The 20,569-nt window shown below is 55.3% G+C and overlaps 3 protein-coding genes across 6 annotated transcripts; 2 read left to right on the plus strand and 1 right to left on the minus strand.

Annotated features, from left to right (window-relative positions):
- The first annotated feature begins 152 nt into the window (after positions 1–152).
- CDKN2D (cyclin dependent kinase inhibitor 2D) lies at positions 153–2,720 on the plus strand. Of its 2 annotated transcripts, XM_028134777.2 has the most exons (3): positions 153–269; positions 527–679; positions 1,769–2,720. In XM_028134777.2, exons 2-3 carry the CDS (start codon positions 539–541, stop codon positions 2,126–2,128), a joined length of 501 nt encoding a protein of 166 aa, XP_027990578.1. In that variant the 5' UTR covers positions 153–269; positions 527–538; the 3' UTR covers positions 2,129–2,720. The 2 variants fall into 2 exon arrangements, with proteins under 2 accessions (XP_027990578.1, XP_008156279.1); XM_008158057.3 differs by lacking the exon at positions 153–269 and having other exon boundaries at positions 276–679.
- A 466-nt stretch (positions 2,721–3,186) lies between these two features.
- KRI1 (KRI1 homolog) lies at positions 3,187–15,825 on the plus strand. The gene is made up of 20 exons (XM_054717437.1): positions 3,187–3,280; positions 3,391–3,461; positions 4,090–4,195; positions 4,555–4,660; positions 4,914–4,968; positions 5,065–5,114; positions 5,404–5,500; positions 5,595–5,672; positions 5,968–6,101; positions 6,408–6,534; positions 6,620–6,715; positions 6,805–6,975; positions 7,973–8,048; positions 8,150–8,238; positions 8,321–8,447; positions 8,533–8,663; positions 10,797–10,861; positions 10,971–11,069; positions 11,706–12,059; positions 15,758–15,825. The coding sequence occupies exons 1-19, from the start codon at positions 3,187–3,189 to the stop codon at positions 12,043–12,045; spliced, it is 2,112 nt and encodes a 703-aa protein (XP_054573412.1). The 3' UTR covers positions 12,046–12,059; positions 15,758–15,825.
- On the minus strand, positions 12,401–18,822 carry ATG4D (autophagy related 4D cysteine peptidase). Of its 3 annotated transcripts, XM_008158058.3 has the most exons (10): positions 18,419–18,822; positions 17,815–17,898; positions 17,562–17,735; positions 17,002–17,278; positions 16,864–16,928; positions 14,764–14,894; positions 13,817–13,895; positions 13,665–13,741; positions 13,461–13,580; positions 12,401–12,965 (listed from the first exon to the last, which is right to left on the minus strand). In XM_008158058.3, the coding sequence occupies exons 1-10, from the start codon at positions 18,648–18,650 to the stop codon at positions 12,792–12,794; spliced, it is 1,413 nt and encodes a 470-aa protein (XP_008156280.2). In that variant the 5' UTR covers positions 18,651–18,822; the 3' UTR covers positions 12,401–12,791. The 3 variants fall into 3 exon arrangements, with proteins under 3 accessions (XP_008156280.2, XP_054573413.1, XP_054573414.1); XM_054717438.1 differs by lacking the exon at positions 13,461–13,580; XM_054717439.1 differs by lacking the exon at positions 13,817–13,895 and having other exon boundaries at positions 12,876–12,965.
- Positions 18,823–20,569: the final 1,747 nt, after the last annotated feature.

Genomic DNA, 20,569 nt, shown 5'->3' on the forward strand with positions numbered 1-20,569 from the left:
CAATCAGGAGCTGCACCGCCCACGCCAGCGCTCAAACCCTCCCCGGCAACGCGTAGTTATTGGCTGCACTGGGCGTGTGGGCGGGGCGTCGCAGGGTCGGGCGCCGGGCGGCGCGGCTGGGCTACTGTGTAGCGAGTTCATAAGAAAACAAATCGGCCGCGTTCGGGGGCGGAGCTGGGGCGCGCCGACTCGGTGCCGGACGGACAGCTCCGCAGCCGCGTCGGCGGCGTCTGCTCAGAAGAGACTCCGCCCGTAGAGGAGGAGGGAGGGTGAGTGGGGCGGAGACCGGGCCCCCTATGGGCCGTGGAGGGTTGGGCCTGCTTCCCAGCCCCTCGCGACCTGTCGGCTGACAGAGGGGAGGAGCCGGCCGGGGGTGGGGGCGGTGGGGGTCGCGTCGGAGCCCCCGACTGGCGAGCCAGGCCGGGAGCCTTGCGCAGGCTGGGAGCTCCGCGGGAGGGCTGTTCGGGCCGGCGCCGGTGGTTTCCCCCGCCCTGACCGTGCCGGGGTGGGGCGGGGGGCTTCTCAGGCCAGTGTCGACATGCTGCTGGAGGAGGTCCGCGCCGGCGACCGGCTGAGCGGGGCCGCGGCCCGAGGCGACGTGCAGGAGGTGCGCCGCCTTCTGCACCGCGAGCTGGTGCACCCCGACGCCCTGAACCGCTTCGGCAAGACGGCGCTGCAGGTGAGGCCGGTCTGTCTGGCGGCAAGGCCGGGGCCGCAGAGCCGGGAGAGAACTGGGACCCAGACCCTCTCCTAAAGCCTCCTGGCCCCGGTGGTGGCCGACTGGGATCCGGTCCTCCATTGGTGGGCTGACGTTACCCCCTGATGTCCCCTTTCGTAGGTGGGCGGTGGATGGGGCTAGGATGGGGGAAGGGAAGGAAGGCTTTCCATCTCTGGAGGATTCCTTGTTCTTTGGGGGCTGGGGACTCAGTTTTCCTGGGGAGGTTATTTTTCCGTGAGTGAGGATTCAGCTTCTTTGGATACCGCTTTCACGGGATCGGCCCTTGTTTCTGTGGGATTCTATGGGGAGATCCGATCACTGGAAGGAGGGATTCAGGTCTCCACCGCGTTCTTATTGTCTATGGGGTTCTCAGAGATATCCAGTTCCTTGTGTGTGGGGGTGATCTCCGTTCTTTTTTTTTTTTTTCCCTCTTAGGTTCTTGGTATATCATGGGGAGTCCTACGGGGGGGGGGGACAGTTACAGATTGCTTAGTAGTCCCTATTCCCTGGGAGTCATTTTAGAGAGGAACGTCATTTCTTGAGTGATTCAGGTGTTCTAGGGGAGCATTCTGATTATATGGGAGGGGCTATTCATTGGAGGATGGGTTTCAGATTCCCTGGGCATCTCCTTTCGCTTGAGGGGGCTGTCAAGTTTTGGGGGGGGGGGCGGCAGTTTTCATTTTATGAGACCAATTTCCTGGAGGGAGGTTTATATTTCCTGGTGATTTCCACGTCTGAGGGGTGGTCCTCTGGTTCCTTGTGGAGGGTCTTATGTTCTTTGAAAGTTTGCACGAGAGCTATTCCTGGGGTGGGTGTTTTTCCTTAGTTTCTTGCGGGGGGGGGGGGTCCCTGTTCCTAGGAGACCTTGTTCTCTGAGGTCTCAAACAGTTAGCTGCCTGGGGGTTTGCGTTCCCTGGGCCTTTTCCATCCTCCAGAGGACTTCTTCTCTGGTGTCCCCTATTTCTGAATGACCCCTCTCTCCAAGTGATGCCTTTTCCTGGAACCCCTCTTTTGAGACCCCCCCCCCTCCTGAACTCTGCCCCTGCACAGGTCATGATGTTTGGCAGCCCCGCCATCGCCCTGGAGCTGTTGAAACAAGGCGCCAGCCCCAATGTCCAGGACGCCTCTGGCACCACTCCGGCCCACGATGCAGCCCGCACTGGATTCCTCGACACGCTGAAGGTTTTGGTAGAGCACGGTGCTGATGTCAACGCACCCGATAACACAGGGGCGCTCCCCATCCACCTGGCTGTGCGAGAGGGCCACACCGCTGTGGTCCGTTTCCTAGCTGCCGAGTCTGATCTCCATCACAGGGATACCAGGGGGCTCACTCCTCTGGAGCTGGCGCAAGGGAGAGGGGCTCAGGATCTCATGGACATACTGCAGGGTCACATGCTGGCACCACTGTGACCCAGGACCACCCGCTGCAGCCACAGGACCCAGCTGGGTTCTCTCTCAGAAAAGGAGGAAAGAAACACTTTCTCTTTCTGCTCCTCCAGTCCCACTGCCAAAGGCGGGGGAGCACCAGTTTGTGGCTTGTTGGTATGATTTCTGGAGTGTGTGTGCTTAAGGGACATTTCTCATTTGTTTTTCCCTTTTGTGTGTTTGGTGAGGAGGGCTCCTGTAGGCAACAGCCACCTAAACGGTTCAGTTCCCTCCACTCCCCAGCCTGCTGGGGCTACAGAGAGTCCCAAGGGCAGAGCGTTTAAAGCCTCAGCCCCAGAGTGAGGTCACGGCTTCCAGGGCTCCTGGAACCTGGCGACTTTGGCTGACTGTACCCAGAGAGAGATCTCAAGTGTGCACTCTGCTTTTGAGCATGGGGGGAGGGGGGAGTTCCAAGTGAATACAAGGGTGAGATGAGTTCATTCATATTTTGTTGGAAACTTGTTTTCCTGTCTCTTGTACAGCTTTAAAAAAAGATTCTATTTATTAAGCTTTATGGACAAAAGTTGTGTGATAATTTAATGTTTTTACCCATTAAATTAATTCTTGTGCACGATCACAGTGGTGGTAGCTTCTGATTTTTTAATCTGCGATGGATAGTCACGCGTCCAGGATGTTCGTGGGGGTGGGCACGGGGGTCGCGGGTCCTGGATGCTCCGGGGGAGTGGAGAGAGTGGCAATTCCCAGGGCGCCAGGGGTGAGAGAGCTGGGTGGGGCGGCGGTTTGCGCTGTCGGAACGGAAGCGAGGCAGGAAACCGCGAGTGGAGAAAGGGCCCCCAGATGTCAGCTGGGTGCGGGTAGCCCCCGGGGTGGGGTGGGCGGTGGCTGCAGCCTTCCCCGCAGAGGCGTGGCCGTGGGTGGGGACTGAGGTCACGCGGCGTAAGAGATTCCGGAAAAGCCGGAGGCGGGGTGAGGGCGCGGCCCTCGAAGCCCCGCCTCCTGTAAAGTTCGCGTCGGGCGGGGCCGACAGCAGCCCCGCCTCCCGGGCGCCGGCGTGCGCGTGCGCAGTGGGACGCGCAGCCGCCATGCCGGAGCCGCGCGGGTCGTCTCCTCTGCGGGTGAACGCGGCGTTCGCTGCGCGGTACAGCCGCTACCGGGAACGTGAGGAGCTGCAGCGGCGTGAGTGCTGGGCGCATGCTCGCGGGGCGCGGGCGCTGCGGGGCCACCGGGAAGTGGTGGTTGAGCGGGTCCCCCCGGGCTGATCGGGGGGGCTCCCGTCTGTCCCGCAGTGAAAGATCGCTACCGGGACCGAGACGGCGAGGACTCCAGCTCCGACTCTGACTCGAGCGACGAGCGCGTGGTGAGCTTCCTCACCCGGCCCGGGAGTGCGGGCGGCATTCAAGCCCCCACCACATCCTGGTCCCGAAACTCCATAGCGCCGTACCGGGTCCAACCCCCACCCCGATTCCACGAGGGACAGACAGCGTCCGCCCCATCCCCAGGGCGGGGCCCAATCCCCTCCATTCCCCTCCCTGCTATGGGTCCACCTGCCCATCCTGATGTGTTTGGTGTGACCACTCTGCCACATGGGGCACCAGCTTCTCCCCACATCAGCCACATCTCACCTCACTGTGCAGCCAGTCCCCACTGCTGGGCCATGAGTCCTCTCTGCTTCCTGCCCCAGGTCAATCCCGTGTCCCCAGGAAGCACGGTTCCTTTGCCTGATACCCTCCTCTGCTCAGATCCTGTACTTATGTGTGGACCTCCCTCCCTTCTCTCCCTGTTTGACACCCCCCCACACACCACACCTGCCTTTCCTCAGCGGGATCCCCTTTCCTTACGTGTAATGTATGCCCATTCCACCTAATGGATGCTCATCCCTCCACCCTATTTCCCACACCCTCGCAGCCCACCTGCCCTCTTACTACCCTCCATTGCTCTCACCACCTTCCTTCTGAAATCTGTCCCCAATCCTTTTCCTGCCCTAGGAATTTGACCCCCAGCAGGAGCGAGACTTTTACAGGACACTCTCCTTGTTGAAGAAGAAGGATCCCCGGATTTATCAGGAAGATGCCACCTTCTACCAGAGAACAGGTCTGGGGCTGCTCTTCTCCAAGGTTCCTCTTGGCCTTATCGTCTGTTGTGACTATTTAATGAATCATTTTATGTCAGAAGTGCTTAGCAGAGTATCTTAGATTATTACCTGTTGACGTTAATAACAACCGAGTGCTTTGTACTCTTCAGAGCGGGAGTTACTCACTGAGTGATCACCGGCAGATACTGCCAGGTGGTAGCCAGTATGATAACTGTTGTACAGCTGGGAACTGGTGGCTTGGGGATTTGAGGCCTTTATCTGACCCTGACCTTGGCCCAGCCCAGTGGCATTCTCTGTCTGGGGAAGGAAGGGAGTTGTGGTTGTGGAAAATGGCAGGTGTCTTCCGATGACTCCGCAGCAACATCCTCGGAAAGCGAGGAGGAGCTGGCAGCTGAGAAGCAGAAGAAGATGCGGCCCATGTACCTGAAGGACTATGAGAGGAAGGTTATCTTGGAGAAAGAAGGGTGAGGACAAGGCTGGACACATACCATCCTCTGCCCTGCCTTCCAGAGCAGGTGGATGCATGGGGGTCTCAGGGGCAGGGGTGGGAAGAAGCCAGTGACTCACCAGAATTGAAGGAATGCCAGAGAGCCTGCTCCTCTGTGATGGCCTGCACCCCTGTCAGCTCCCCAACCTGCTTCTCATAACTGCCCCCCACCACTGGGACAGGCAGACCATGGGGAGTCTATTTTGAAGCCCCAATCCTTTCTTGCACAGCAAATATGTTGACGAGGAGAATTCAGACGGGGAGACCTCCAATCAGAGACTCCAGGTGGGTGGGGTGGAGACCGGGTTGGGGCTGAAGGGTCCGGGGCTGGGCCTGAGGGGTCCGGGGCTGGGCCTGAGGCCCACCACTCCCTCCCTTTAGCAGGTCTCGTCGAAAAGTTACGTGGAAGAACAGGAACAGCTCAAGGAAAGGTGAGCTGGGTCAGCAAGTGGCCAAATGGATAGGAGTTGAGGCTCTGGGTGTAGATAGATCTGGGCTCCAATCCAGCTCTGTCACTAATGGCTGTGTGCCCTTAGGCACATACTTGCTCTCTCCATGCCTCAGTTTCCTGAAGTTAAATGGGGTTGATAATGCTCTCTATGTCTCAGCACCACGCTGAGCTTGTTAGGAAGAACTCGGGGCTTAGTGAACAGGGTTCATCTTGGGGCAGGGTTCGGGGCTAGCCTGGCTGTTCTGAGACTTGCTCTCTCGGGTGGGCAGCTTCCGAGCATTCGTGGAGGACAGTGAAGATGAGGATAGCGCCGGGGAAGGTGGCTCCGGGTTGCTGCAGAAACGAGCTAAAACCAAGGAGGAGAAGGTGGGTGCTGGGGCCCGCGCTGGACCAAGGCTGGTGGCAGGGAGGAGGTGCTGGGTGGGGCTCCAGCAGACCCTCAGTGCCAGCCTTCCCCCAGGCCCAGGAAGATGCTGACTACATTGAATGGCTGAAGGGGCAGAGGGAGATTCAGAACCCTGAGGCCCTGAGGGAACTGGTGAGTTTCCACGCAGTCACTGAAGGACTACACTGCTTGTCCCGCCGTCATCCAACCTTTTTCTAGAAAGTTACCCTCGAAGGGGTAGCTAAGAGCATATACTCTGAAAATGGGTGTGCCCCTCTCTGGGCCTCAGTTTCTATATCTATGAAATGGGAATAATACCCGCCCCCCAAACCTATTTCATAGGCTGGCTGTGAAGTTTCAGTTACTTGAATCCATTTGATGCCCATATGTGCCCTCCTTCCCTGCCTCTGAGTGTCTAACCTGGGTCCTGTCACCCCTTCACTCCTAGACTCACCTCAAGGAATATTGGAATAACCCAGAGCTGGACGAAGGGGAGCAGTTCCTACGGGATTATATCCTCAACAAACGTTATGAGGAAGAGGGAGATGAGGAGGAAGAGGAGGAGGAGGAAGAGGAGGAAGGGTGAGCAGCCATGTTCTCACCAGGGGCCTAGAGCCAATGCTGGCTGAAAAGCAAAGGGCACTGGTGTTCACTTTTGCACACATATCGTAGCAGTTAGTCATCCGAGGAAGAGCCATGGAGTGTGGGCTCTGGAGCCAGGTGCTCAAATCCTGACCCTGCTAGACTTCTGTGCCTTGGTTTCCCCATCTGTACAGTTGGGGTAACAGTGGCACCTTACTGTAGGGTTCTTGGGACAATTGAATGTGTTAATAGGGCTGGTACACAGGGGCTTGGCTGACCCCAGCCTCCCTCTATCTTGTCCCTCAGGGTCCCAGGCCCCCCGGTCCAGCTCTCCATAGATGACTCCTCTGATGAGGGGGAGCTATTTCTAAAGAAGCAGGAGGACTTCGAGCACAAGTACAATTTCCGCTTTGAGGAGCCCGACTCAGCCGTGGTGGGTAGCTGGAGCTAGGGCTTGGGAGGAGCTGGCTCTCACTGGGCTCAGGCCTGGAGAGCCCAGAATTATCCCTGGCCCACAGGTCAAGACCTACCCTCGGAGCATTGCGTCCTCTGTGCGCCGCAAGGACGAGCGAAGGAAGGAGAAAAGGGAGGAGATTAGGGAGCGAAAGAGGAGGGTGAGTGTGAGGGGGCGGTGGGTTCAGGAGAGCCCTTAGCTGTGGGGAGAGCCCACACTCTCCCTCTCCCTCTTGCCTGCCGCCCACAGGAGAAAGCGAAAAAGCAGGAAGAACTCAAGCAGCTGAAGAACCTGAAGAGGAAGGAGATTCTGGCCAAGCTGGAGAAGCTACGGCAGGTCACGGGCAATGAGACGGTGGGCTTTGAGGAACAGGACCTGGAGGATGACTTTGACCCCACCCGGCATGACCAGCTCATGCAGGTATGGCCCCCACCCAGGCCCGGCCATGCAGCCAGTGCTCAGGAGCATGGCTCTGGAATCAGTTGTTTCGTGGTTGTGTGGCCTCAGAGAAGTGATTTGAGCTCACTGAGCCTTTGTCCTCGTCTGTAAAGTGGGTCTTACCATAGCATCTACCTCAGAGCTGTTGAAGGATAGCTTGAGAGGAATACACATAAACGTTTAGTTGGTAAGTGCTCAAGGAACAGTGGGTTGCTGTGTTTCTTTTAAACTCATTTGTTGTGCCATTACTGTTTATTGTTGTATTTGTGGGAATATAACATCAGGCATAGAAACAGGTGATGAAGGCTGTGTGAGGAGCAGTGGGGACCACAGGAGCCTCAGAGAAGCCCCTGACCAAGCCTGGGGAGTGAGGGAAGGGGACTGAGGGTATGTAGGTAGGCCGGGTGAAAACCAGAATGGGGTGAGGGGGTGCGATATAGTTGGAGTTTAACCTTCCCTTCCTGGAAGCTTCTCAGTCCTGAGCTTCAGTTTCTCCATAGAATGGGGATACTGTCTGTCTCCTGGTGTTTGTGCAAATGTGAGGTGTAGCCAATATTGGGGATATAATAGACACTCAATAAATGACATGTTTAACAATATCTGCCTTTGCCAGGCCCTGAATTGGGCACTGGGGTTTCAGCCCTCTTGGAGCCCAGGGTCAGCCTTCTTAGAGCTGATGGAGTGGTGAGAACCAGTCTAACATTCGCTGTATGCCAAGCACTAGGCAGCGTAGAGGTCCTGCCCTCTCAGCGCCCTCAGTCTAATGGCAGGCATTTAACTGTATGGTTACAACCTGTAGGGTCTGAGTGGTGATGGGGACCTGCAGGGGCAGCTGGGGTCTGAGAGTCCTTTGACCAGCTTTCTCAGGCCCACTCAGGAGCTGGGTCCCAAAGGGTGCGAGGAGCCATGTAAGGTGCAGGGGTAAAGCTGTCTGGGAAGGATGGGGCCCTGCTGATCCTCCCGGCCCCTGGCTCTGCAGAAATGCTTCGGGGACGAGTACTACGGCACAATGGAGGAGGAGAAGCCACAATTTGAGGAAGAGGAAGGGTTCGAAGGTGAGGTCACTGGGTGGGGGTGGGAGTGCAGAGCCTAAAGCCTGAGGTCCCAGTCCTGAGCCCTCTGGGCTCATCCCTGTCTGTCTGTCCTCTGGAGCCAGATCACTGGAACTGGGACACATGGACTGGGCTGGAGCAGGGTGGAGATTGGAGCCAGCAGGAGCTGCACTGCGAGGACCCAGACTTCAATGTAGGTGCCATGGGGAGGGGGTGGGCTGCCTTGGAAAGTCCCGAGGGCTGCGAGGGCTGGCCTGACCTGCACGTCTTGGCAGATGGATGCGGACTACGACCCCAGCCAGCCGCAGAAGAAGCAGCGTGAGGCCCCCTTAACCGGCAAGAAAAAGCGCAAGTCACACTTTGCTGCAGCTGTGGGGCAGGAAAAACCTGTGTTCAACCCCAGTGAGGCTCCGGTGGGCATTCCGTGGGCGAGCAGGGGCTCCGCAGGGCCAGCACACCACAGCAGCCCAGATCTCTACCCACACAGGGGACAAGACGTTTGAGGAGTACCTGGACGAGTATTACCGGTTGGACTATGAGGACATCATCGATGACCTACCCTGTCGCTTCAAGTACCGCACTGTGGTGCCCTGTGACTTCGGGCTCAGCACAGAAGAGGTAGGGCCCCAGGCGGGTGCGGGACACTGGGAGGCACCCGGGAGGCAAGAGGGAGCACGGAGCCAGTGGTTGCTGCCACAGGACCTGTTTCCTCCTGTCAAAAATGATAGGACTACCCTGGCCAGGTAGCTCAGTTGGTTAGAGCAGTGGTCGGCAAACCGCGGCTCGAGAGCCACATGCCTCAATCAGATTGAGGACGTTTTTAGCAAAGGCCAGCTTAGGAGTACCCTAATTAAGTTACTAACAATGTACCTACCTATATAGTTTAAGTTTAAAAAATTTGGCTCTCAAAAGAAATTTCAGTCTTTGTACTGTTGATATTTGGCTCTGTTGACTAATGAGTTTGCCGACCACTGGGTTAGAGCATTGTCGATACACCAAGGTTGTGGGTTCAATCCCTGGTCAGGGCACATACAAGAATCAACCAATGACTGCATGAATAAATGGAACAACAAGTAGATGTAGATGTTTCTCTCTCTCTCTCAATTCCATAAGTTAAAAAAAGACAGGAATAATAGTGCTAATGACAGGACTGAAATTTCCTACCTCAAAGGGTTCCCATGAGATGGGGAAGGGCTTCAAACAGCCCCTTATAAACATTACAGTTGACCCTTAAACAACTGCTGGCCCCTGTGCAGTCAAAAATATGCATATAATTTTTGATTCCCCCAAAACTCCACTATAGTTGGCTCTTCATAGCTGCGGGTTTCACAGCTATGGATTCAGCCTTTGCAGATGCAGGCTGACTATATTAAGAGCCTGTTGTTGACTGGGAGCCTTACTGATTCCATGAATAGTTGATTAACTTATATTTGTATATTATACACATTATGTACTGTATTCTTACAATAAAGTAAACTGGGGGGGAAATGTAAAAAAAATTATAAAATATTTATTGACAAAAAACCTGCATATAAATGGACCCATCCAGTTCAAACCCGTGTTGTTCAGGGGTCAACTGTACCTTTGATTCTGTTACTATTATATGTGCATCAGGGTGGCCTTTAAGACTAGATGGGCTCTGGAACCAGATGCCCTGGATTCAAATCCTGCCTTTGCCACTCATCAGCTGTGTGACCTTGGACTTGGGCTCTGTACTTCAGTTTCCCATCTATAAAACAGGCCTAATGACAGCCCCTACCTTGTTTTTTTAAATATTTATTTCAGTGAGGAAGGGAGAGCGAGACAGAAACATTACTTATGAGAGAATCATTGATCGGCTGCTTCCTGCATGCCCCCTACTGGGGATGGAGCCTGCAACTCAGGGTTGTGCCCTGAATGGAATTGAACCTTGACCTCCTGGTTTATAGGTCGATGCTCAACTGCTGAGCCACACTGGCCATGTGTGGCTCTTTAGATGGCACTTGTCCCTTAGCTATCCATAATGGCTGTCAGTGCTTGACTATTCATCGTTAGTAAAAATAGCTGATGTTGCCCAGCTGGGATGGCTCAGTGATTGAGCATGGACCTATGAACCAGGAGGTCATGGTTCAATTCCAGGTCAGGGCACAGGCCCTGGTTTCAGGCTGGATCCCCAGTAGGGGGCATGCAGGAGGCAGCCAATCAATAATTATGTCTCATCATTGATGTTTCTCTCTCCCCCTCACCCTTCCTCTTTGAAATCAATTTAAAAAAATACATTTTTAAAAAGCTGATGTTTATTGAGCTTATACCATCTGCATTTACTCAATCTTCTCAACAACATTCTAATAGGTTCTGAGGGGATGCCTACCTCATAAATGAGGACTCTGAAGCCTGGAGGCAGGAGCCTCGAGGTTGAGAACCTGGGCCTTATTTATAATTAGCAAATCTAGTGATTGGCATAGAGACCCCTGCCCTGAGACTGCTGGGACCATGGTGCATGGGTGAGGGCTACAGGGCCCTGGCATCTGAAATCAGCCACTTCCCTGGCTGTATGACTTGGCAAGGAACCCCTTTCTGAACCGGTTTCCCTATCTGTTGTCCTCTGCAAAAAACATGATTAGCCTCCACAGACATGTTCTGTCTCACCATCATGACATCCTTGCTGGGTGGTACTAGCATTATCCCGATTTGACTGATGAGGTGACTGAGGCTTAGAGTCAGAGCCCGCCCAGGGCTCACGCAGCAGGACCCCTCTCCTTTCCTGTGCAGATCCTCGCTGCTGACGACAAGGAGCTGAATCGGTGGTGCTCCCTGAAGAAGACCTGCATGTATAGGTGACGGGTGGGGCTGGGCCAGGTGTTTGGGAGGAGGGGCAGACAGGCAGGCAGGCATGGACATCTCCCTGAGCACCCAATGACAGGCGTGTCTGCTGGGCACCCAAAGGTCGGAGCAGGAGGAGCTGCAGGACAAGAAGGCGTACAGCCAGAAGGCCCAGAACTCATGGAAAAAGAGGCAGATCTTCAAGTCGCTCTGCCCAGAGGAGTGAGTGTTGCTTGCCTGGGGAGGGTGGGGTGCCAGGCCAGGGTTTGAGTCTCGCTCTGTCAGCCATTTGTTGCATGATTTTGGGACTGGGCCCTCTCCCTCTCTGAGACCTGGGTTCAAATCCTGGCTGGGCTACAGCTATATGACCTTGGTTAAGTCATTTTCCCTCTCAGAGCCTATTTTCCTCATTTATAAAATGGGGATAAAGATGGTTCATTTCTTATTTTCTTTTTGAGGATTAAGTGAATTCATGTGAAGTGCTTAAAACATAAGTAGTGCCGATAAGTTTTAGCTATTGTTATCATCATGTTATTTCTTGTTCTATAAAGCAGGGAGCAGGGGTGACAGGAATTCCGAGAGTTGATTTAAAGATGAAATGAGTTAATTTATGTGAATAGCTTAGTGTAAGCCCAGGCTCAAATACAAGAATTATTAGCAACACAGTCCAGCTTCAGGAGTCAGTAGAAAAACCCAGTTTTGGTGTCAGACCCCAGTGTGAATTCCAGGCAGGCGCTTGAATTGCTGTGTTGCCATCTATCTGAGCCTCTCCTTTCCTCATCTGTAAAATGGGGGATGTGCACTGGGAAGGGGTCTAATTGTGCTGGCCTGGGCTGAGCCCTGACTTTCTTCCCCCAGGAAAGAGACACCCACGGAAGCCACAGGGAAGCCACAGAGAGACAAAGCCGGCCCACAGGGGCAGCTGCTGGCATCTGATGGGGCCTGCAGGAAGCAGCCCCAGCCTGAGAGCCCCCTAGCACAGAAAGAGGCCCCCCCTGTGTCACCCACTGAGAAGCCAGCCCTCCAGAGGCGGAGGAGGGGCAAGAAGGCTCGACTCCTGGGCCCCACAGTGACACTTGGAGGACAGGAGTTCAGCCGCCAGAGACTGCAGGCCTTCGGCCTCAATCCAAAAAGGCTGCACTTCCGCCTGCTGGCCCGGAAAAGGAGGAAGCAGCAGGGGCTCAAGAGCTGCCCCTGAGCTCGATGGAGAAGGCAAGGGCCCTCAGATTCTCTCCCTTCAATCAGGCCCCTGAATGCATCCCCTCTTGTGACTATATAGACCCACATGTCTCCCTGTGGGCAAAAGGTGCTTCCTGAACTCAACTCCCATCCCTCCAGGCAGTGACCCAGGACAGTGAGGGACTCAGTGATTAACATGTGCCCCAATGCAGACAATGGAAGGCAGCCCTGGGATTTCACTATATGCTGGGAGAGAAGTCCCATCTTATATATGTGGAAGCTGAGTCTACTTAACAAACTCCCCAGGAGACGTGGACACATCTTGATATACACCCTGGTCCCATCTCTCAAATGTTCTGGCCATGAACTTGAGGTCAAGTCAGATGGCTTTATTGGCCCCCAGCAGCCAGTTCCCACACCGCCACCAGCCCTTAGGATAGACGCTTTGAGGCCAGTGAGGGCACAAGCAGTCCAGTGCAAACTACAGTACTTGAGTCAGGCCCTGAGTGAGTGCCTGGGAGCCCACCTGCCATCCCTCCCTCCTTGCCTTGTGAGGAGGGCCCAAATGGCAGGAGGCAGGCCTTTGGGCTCTGTCCCTGGCTTAACGGCCCCAGCCTGGAGGTTTCCTGGGCTGGTCTCAGCTGCGCTTAAGGGGGTGAGAAGTGGGAAGTACCATCACCACCAGAGGTCAAGCTCCCACATCCAGTGTGACATAAATAAAAAAATAAATAGTGTTTGTCCTATCTTCTCCCCCATCCCATCCCTTTATAAAAACACAAAGTCCTCAGAGCTGGGGCGCTTAGCCTTGAGGAGCCGCCCAGTGCGAGGGAGCTGCAGAGTTGGCTGGGAGCAGAGGTTGTCTAGACTGTGGTCCTGAGCATGGCCCTCGGCCAAGGTGAACATGGGGTACCGCTGTGTGGCCGAAGAGGAGCTGAGGACCTGGTGGGAGGAGGGAGAAAGCAGCTCAGTACCAAAAGCAGTAGCCAGTTACCCCACAGGCATAGTTATTCTAACAGGTATATTTAAAAGGTGCTTCCTGAACTCAACTCCCATCCCTCCAGGCAGTGACCCAGGCCAGTCAATCAGCACCTTCTACTCCCCAGGACAGTGAGGGACTCAGTGATTAGCATGTGCCCCAATGCAGACAATGGAAGGCAGCCCTGGGATTTCACTATATGCTGGGAGAGTAGGGTTCCCTTTCCACGAACTGGAAGGTAGGTGCCCAGAGTCCTCCAAGGCAGCAAAGCCCCTAACTTCATATTATGCCCCCTTTTGGGTCTATTCAAAGCTGTGCTTTTGTAACGTGTGGGCAGGATGATAATCTTGACAACACAGCCTGGAAGCATCCTCCCCAGGTCTGCTGGCCTCAAGGCCTCTGTCCCTTCTCCCCTCCAGCCCTGACTTCCCAAACCCTCCACCACCACTCTTGCTCACCCTGGTCAGCTCTGAGCATAGTGTCTCAAACTCCTTCCTGTTTCCAGCATAGAACCCCACAGTACAGCTGGGGTCCATCTTGGTGAAGGCCATCTTGCGGGGTGAGGTGCAATGGAAGGACTGAGGCAGACAAGGGGAGCTCAGGGGGGGAGGGCCCAACTTCCTCCACATACCCACAACCCCACCCTGGGGGTACCAGCTCACCTCCAGGGGGAAGTCAGCCTGGCTGACATCCACGGTGGGCTGGCAGTAGTGGGGGTCCAGGTAGAGCAGGGAGTCATCTGCAGGGGAGGAGGAGTAAGTGGGGGTGGGAAGGGGAAGGTGAGGTAGGACGGAATGTGATGGAGCAGGCCTACCCTGGTAGCCGATGAAATATAGCGAGTGCCGCGGCTTGCCCCCCATAATGCCCAGGCACAGCTCTGAACGCAGGAGCTCCTACAGGGAGAAGAGGGGGCGAAGGTGAGAACTCGGGGCAGATGCTGTCAGACAGTCCCTCAACAAATACTTAGCAAACACCCAATGTGTGCAAACCTAGGCGTGTGCTGGGCCCTGGGGAGCAGCAGTGACTAAGGTACTATCTACGGAGCTGACATATGTTAGACAAATAAGGAACAAGATGAGTGAGTTATGTGTTGGAAAGTGATTACACTGGGAAAAGAATAAAGGAGGTAAGGGAGCCTTGAAATTATAAATAGAGGCGTCAAGAAAGGCCTCACTGGGAGGTGATGTTTCAGCATCTTGGGAAACAGCAAGTGCAAAGGCCCTGAGGCAGGTGTGTTCTGAGAACAGTAAGGAGGAACATGTGGGTGCTGCGGAGTGAGTGAGGACAGTGGGAGCAGATGAGGTGAAGGAAGGGACAGGGTCCCGTGGGCTGTGGGGAGATCTCTGGCCTTTACTCTGAGTGTAAACACACCAGGGTCTTTCCAGCCTTGCTGTTCCCTTTGCCTGGGACTCTCCTCCTCTGGCTCCTCATGTGCCCTGGCAAGAGAGGGGCTTTCCTCGGTTGTGCAGCCACCCCATCTGCCCTTCACTAGTTTTCCTTCCTTTACAGTCCGAGTTGTAATTGCCAGGCTGTCTGTCTACTTGGTTCCAGATTCACTGCCTGTCATTAGAATGTTCACCCCCAAAAGGCACAAATTTTTGCCTGTTTACTTCTGAATCCTCAGCAGCTGGGAGAGTGCTTGGTACATAACAGGTGCCCTGTGACTTGGGTAAACAGATGAAGGAAGCACGTATACCTAACCCAGACTGGAAGAACCCAGAGGGCTTCTGGGGGAGACGTGGTGAATCTGGCCGAACCCACCTTCACGCAGGGCACATACACGGGGTTGAGAGTCTCGCCACCCAGCCGCACAGGCACCAGGATGACCACAGACTTCCACTCAGCTGTGCAGTCCGGCCTGGCCACCAGGCGGGCCACATCTGCTTTGTACACTGGAAGGACAGGGCAGCAGGTCATCTTGCTAACCTGCAAGCTTCAGAGTGTGACCCTCCAACCCCAGGGGTCCAATCTCATCCAAGCAACCCCTTGGGGGGTGACACTCCCATTGTCAGTGGAGAAGGAAGTATTTCCAGAACCCCCAAACTCCCTTAGACAATTCCAGGGCCCCCATTTTACAGAGAGCAACCAGGACCCTAAGAGTTGGATGAAGAACGAACTGCCAGGAGGAGGTGGAGCCTTCCCCAAAGCCTGGAGCCTATCCCCAATCCCAGGCCCGACTGGTCCTCACTGACTCGGTTTCTGGGTTTGCCAATACGGAAATGGGAGCACAGAGCAGTCCTCAACCAATGTCCCTGTGGTCCCTCCTCCTCAAGTCTCATCTGCAGCTGTCCATTCTCCCCCTCCTTCCTTGCTGGTACCCAGAGAAGTGGATTCAACCCTTTCTGGAGACACAGTTGCTATGACCTGAATGCTTGAGTCCCCCCAAAATTTGTATGTAGAAATCCTAATCCCAAGGTGATAGCATAAGGGGATAGAGCCTTTGAGAGGTGATTAGGTCATTGAGGCTGGACCCCTCAAGAATGGGATAAGTGCTCTTATAAAAGAGGTACCCCCCCAATTTTCAAAAACAATGTATATGGACAGATGTTAACTAGCTTTAGTGTGGTAATCATTTCACAATGTTCAGGGTAGGACAAAAGTAGGTATACAGTAATGAGTATATGAAACAGAGTTTACTCTTATACTATTATTAATTGTATTATTTTTCATACGAACAACTGTAAACTTTTGCTCCACCCTGTATACAAATATCAAATCATGATATTATATACCTGAAACTAATATATTGTTATAGGTCAGTTATACGTGAATGGAAAAACGCAACAAAAATGAGACCCCAGAGAGCTTGCTTGCCCAATCTGACATGTGAGGACACAGCAAAGCAAGCCAGGGAATGGGCTCCCACCAGACACCAAATCTTCCTGCATCTTGATCTTGGACTTTCCAGCCTGAGAATTATGAAAAATAAATTCCTGTCGTTTATAAGCCACCTACCTGGTCTGTGCTATTCTTGTTTTAGCAACCTAAACAGATTAAGACAATAGCTCTCTGTAAAAATCGAACCTTGTCCCAAACCCCTACAATTTTGCATAAAAACTTAGTTTTTGTAGATTCCCTGATACCCACCCTTTTATTTTTTAATATATTTTTATTGATATCAGAGAGGAAGAGAGGGGGGGAGAGAGATAGAAACATCAATGATGAAAGGGAATCATTGATCGGCTGCCTCATGCACGCCCCCTATTGGGGATTGAACCCACAACCCGGACCTGTGCCCTTGACCAGAATCAGACCCGGGATCTTTCAGTCTGTAGGCTGACGCTCTATCCACTGAGCCAAACCGGCCAGGGCTCACTTAATTCTTTTTTTTTTTTTTAAATACACTTTATTGATTTTTTACAGAGAGGAATAGAGAGTTAGAAACATGGATCAGCTGCCTCCTGCACAACCCCCACTGGGGATGTGCCCACAACCAAGGCACATGCCCTTGACGGGAATCGAACCTGGGACCCCTCAGTCTGCAGGCCGACGCTCTATCCACTAAGCCAAACCGGCCAGGGCTCACTTAATTCTTCTAACAACACTACAAGGCAGAGAAGACCAGACTTTTGTACATGTTAGAGCTGTTTACAGAGTAAGAGTTAACTGGATCTCAGAGAAGTAAGTCCTTATGTCCTTTATTCTATCCTTGGGGAGAAGCCCCTGAAGCTTGCTCTCCTGGATCTAGAGGCAGTAGAAGGACCCTGAGCATCTCTCCCTGAGTAGGCCTTGAATCCTTTCCAAGGGTCCCTCTGACCCAGAACTTGTTTCAGCCTCTGAGAAAGGTGGGTCCTAAGAGGCAGCTGAAGTAGTGACTGGCTCAGGATGAGAACCCCATGACCTTGGTTAGCAGCCCCTTACCTGTGCAATCCTGAGACACGTACACCACCAGGCGGGTGACCTCTGAGCAGCTCTCCACAGCTTTCCTGGGGGCCAGAAGAAAGGCTTGAGTTCCTTGGGATACCCAGTGGCTCCCATGTCCCCTGCCGTGGTCCTCACCTGAGTATATGTGCCACAAGGGATGGCCCATACCAGTCACCTGCCTTCTTGCCCCAGCTCTGTCCGAGCTCCACCAGCCGGTGTAGGCCAAAGGGGGCCTGGGGGTGGTCGGCGAACCAGGACACAATCTGCCGATGCCGGCGTTCCTGCTCCAGCTCAGGGGCGCCCTGGGCCCAGCGTGGGGGCTTCCAGTGGGCAAGCCCATGGTGCCGGTTGGGAGAGGCCAACCCTGAGGGCTCAGGGGGGCTCAGGCCTGCACCCTCCGCCCATGTCCAGTCTGGTGGGATGGAGTCATTAGTCAACCAATGCCAGTGTGTGGGGGTCACAGTTCCCACTCATGCTTCACACCCGGTTCTACCCCTCCTGAGACCTGAGACCCCACCTTTAGCAATTCTCACAATCCTGAAACATAAACAACTCTAACTCCCCCGGGCAAAACTTACTTTCTACATCAGGTAATTCTGACGTGACTTTAAACTTTATTTACAAACAATTCTAACACTGCTGACTTATGTGGTTGGCTCATACTCCTGGTGTGCCCTTCCCCCTCTGCCTCTCACCTCTGGGCAGGAAATGCAGCAGGAGGCCCTGTGCCAGCATCATCTGCCCACTTCGCAACATGCAGCCCCAGCCACAGTCCGAAGTCAGACAGCCCCCAGCAAAGGGCGGGAAGTCCCGGCGGTAGGTGAGCCACAGGCGGGACCCGAAGTCCCGTTGGAAACGCTGGATGTCACCTATAAGAGCAGGTTTGTCAGCGGCAACACAGACATCTCCGGGGGCTCCCCCAACTCTGGCCTGGGGCCCCCAGCTCACCCTCACTCTCAAAGCAGTAGCGGCGGCCACAGAGGTGGACGCTGGAGATCTTGCTGAAGCTGGTCCGGCTTTTGACTGTCCAACCTGTGGAGACGTGGAGCAGCGAGATGACGGATGCTAACACAGCAGTTATGGCAGCACCGGCGCTCCCATCTGAAATGCGGACCATCCTCCTGCCCATCTCAGGGGGGGGCCTGGGGAAGCCGCGCCCTACTCCCCCCAGATGGAAGTGGGGCCGCGCGGAACAGCCACACCAGAGTTTGCCATCCATTCAGGGTGAATGAGGGCAGTTCTGATGATCGTACCCACTTTACAGAAGGGAAAGGCGGACACAAGGAAGTAAAACAGCTTGCTCCAGGTCACACGGGGAAGGACAGGATTTGAAATCGCTTTCCCCGTAGGACCTGCCGCAGGTCCGCCCGGGGCGGGGCAGGGCGGGGCCCACAGGTGCCTCACGGGAGAGCGAATGGCGGAAACTCGGATGCAGGGCCAGGTCTGGTGCCTGGAGGCCCCACTGCCCCCCGCCCCCCGCCTTCCACGCCCCCCACCTGGCCAAACCCGCGGCCCTCGCCCCCGGGCCCCCGCCCGGGCCCGCCCTCCTCACCGTACTTGACGTTGTTCCAGGCGGTCAGGAACTTCGCCTTAAACTTGTCCACTTCGCCCGGCTCCCCGGGGGCGGCTCCGGACGGGCCCAGCGCGGGGCCGCCGGCTCCGGGGGGCGCCAGGCCGTTGGGGTCCGGGCCTCGGGGCGCCCGCGCCCGGCGGGCCTCGGGGCGGCGCGCGTCCTCCGGGCTCCCGCGGCGGTACTGCGCGGCGGCCGGCGACACGGGGTGCATGGGCGCGCCGGGGTCGGCCGCCCGCCGGGCGGGGCCGCGCCAGGGCCAGGGCCCGGGTCCGGGCCGCGGCTGGGACGCGAGCGCCCGGAAGGCTCTAGTCCGCCCCCGACGCGGCGGCCCGGTCCCCGGGCCCGGAGCGGGGCGCTGTCCCCGCCGCCGCCGCCATCTTAGCGGCGCTGCCCGAGGACGAGGCGGCGGGCGTGCCCTTCCGACGCCCCGCCCCCGCCCCGCCCCCCGCCTCGCTCCGGTTCCGTCCCGGTGGCCCCCGCGGCCCCCGCCCCTCGCCTTATCGCAGCGCCCAGGCGCGCCGAGCCCTGCGGGCCCTTATCGGAGGCCCCGGAGAGGGAAGCGCCACCCCGCCCGCCCCGCCTCCGTGGCGCAGGGGACCCTCCGCCCGCCGGGGGCCCGGGCGCGGGTCCCACCTGCCCGAGACTCCCGGGGACCCGGGCGCCCCTCCGGGCCTGGGCCGGGGGCAGACCTGTGTGTGACGTCCCTCCCCTCCCCACCCCACCTCACCCCACCGCTCACTGGCCCCTAGCCACGCCTCTGTGTGCCTCAGTTTCCCCATAAGCAAAAGGGGGCTCAAAGACACGTCACAACAGAAACGAATATTCATAATAATTTTGCTGAGGGAAAGAAGCCAGACAAAAAAGAAGAGAATATTCTCTGGTCCCTTTTATATCAAACTCTAGAAAGTGCAACCTCCTAATACCATTAGTGGTTGCCTGGGGGTGGGTGGGGAGAGGCGAGAGGGAGGAATCTATAAAGGGCGAGAGGATACTTTTTAGGGTCCGGGAAGTGTTGACTCTCTGGATTGTGGTGCCGGTTTCCAGGATGTGAAAACTCATCCGAGTGTGCACTTTAAACTGTGGTTTGCTGTATGCCAATTATACTTTAATAAAGCTGTAAAAAGTTTTCAATGCATCTAACTCAGAGGAATGTTAGAAAGAGGGGCTGAGTTCATCCGTGTTAAGCTCTTAATGTGGCATCGAAGGTGCAGTTAGGGCTCAGCGCAGGCCAGCCTCAACCTGAAGGGCGAGATGACAGTGTGATGACCTGTGACCCTCAGAGGGTGGCCAGCCCAGAGGCACTGTCCTCAGCCGCTTAAGAAAGGCAGAGAGGATTAGGGTGAGGGTGTGGGATGCAAAGGAGAAGACACAAAAGGAAAGTCACGTCCCTGACTTTCCCTCTGCTCTCCCTTCAGGCACACCTGCCTCCTTCTCAAACTCACCACAGGACCTTTGCACCTGCTGTTTTCTCTCTTCCCTGAGGTATCTGCATGACTCCTCCTGAACCTCCTTTAGGACTTCATCCCACTGTCATCCCTGAAGGGTGACCGCCCTCAGAACTCCTCCCCATGCCCACCCCTGGGCTCCATTGTCCCTTCCCTGCTATATTTGTTCACAGAGCAGTTACAACCTTGATTAAGTCAGCTCAGGCTGCTGTCACAAATACCACAGACTGGGTGGCTTGAAAAACAGACATTTATTTCTCACAATTCTGGAAGGTAGAAGTTCAAGATCAGGGTGCCGGTAGAGCTGGGATGTTGGTGAGGGCCTCTTCCTGGTTATGTCCTCACAGGGCCTCTCCTTGGAGAGAGAGCGAGACTGAGACAGGGAGTTTCTTCCTGTTTTTATAAGGGCATTATTCCCACCATGGGGACTCCACCCTCATGACCTCACCTAACCCTAACCACCTCCAAATACTATCGCATTGGGGTTTAGGGCTTCAACATATGAATTTGGGGGCACAAACATTCACACCATAGCACTGATTTTATTTATTTATTTATTTATTTATTTATTTATTTAATAGTTTATTGATTTTTAGAGAGAGAGGATGTGAGAACACATTATTGATCGGCTGCCCCCCGTACCTCCCCACACCAAGGATGGGCCTGAAATCTGGGCATGTGCCCT

The sequence above is a fragment of the Eptesicus fuscus genome, chromosome 6 (genome assembly GCF_027574615.1).
Source record: "Eptesicus fuscus isolate TK198812 chromosome 6, DD_ASM_mEF_20220401, whole genome shotgun sequence".
NCBI classification, from domain to species: domain Eukaryota; kingdom Metazoa; phylum Chordata; class Mammalia; order Chiroptera; family Vespertilionidae; genus Eptesicus; species Eptesicus fuscus.

Excerpts from the sequence above, each read along its gene's own strand:
- KRI1 (XM_054717437.1), top strand. The coding sequence starts at position 3,187 with ATGCCGGAGCCGCGCGGGTCGTCTCCTCTGCGGGTGAACGCGGCGTTC. Across the intron at positions 3,281-3,390 it reads ACGTGAGGAGCTGCAGCGGC|TGAAAGATCGCTACCGGGAC; the intron begins GTGAGTGCTGGG and ends TCTGTCCCGCAG. Across the intron at positions 6,716-6,804 it reads TTAGGGAGCGAAAGAGGAGG|GAGAAAGCGAAAAAGCAGGA; the intron begins GTGAGTGTGAGG and ends TGCCGCCCACAG.
- CDKN2D (XM_028134777.2), top strand. The coding sequence starts at position 539 with ATGCTGCTGGAGGAGGTCCGCGCCGGCGACCGGCTGAGCGGGGCCGCG. Across the intron at positions 680-1,768 it reads TCGGCAAGACGGCGCTGCAG|GTCATGATGTTTGGCAGCCC; the intron begins GTGAGGCCGGTC and ends GCCCCTGCACAG.
- ATG4D (XM_008158058.3), bottom strand. The coding sequence starts at position 18,650 with ATGCACCCCGTGTCGCCGGCCGCCGCGCAGTACCGCCGCGGGAGCCCG. Across the intron at positions 13,896-14,763 it reads TGTATGTGCCCTGCGTGAAG|GAGCTCCTGCGTTCAGAGCT; the intron begins GTGGGTTCGGCC and ends TTCTCCCTGTAG. Across the intron at positions 12,966-13,460 it reads TATGCTCAGAGCTGACCAGG|GTCCTCAGCTCCTCTTCGGC; the intron begins GTGAGCAAGAGT and ends TCCTCCCACCAG.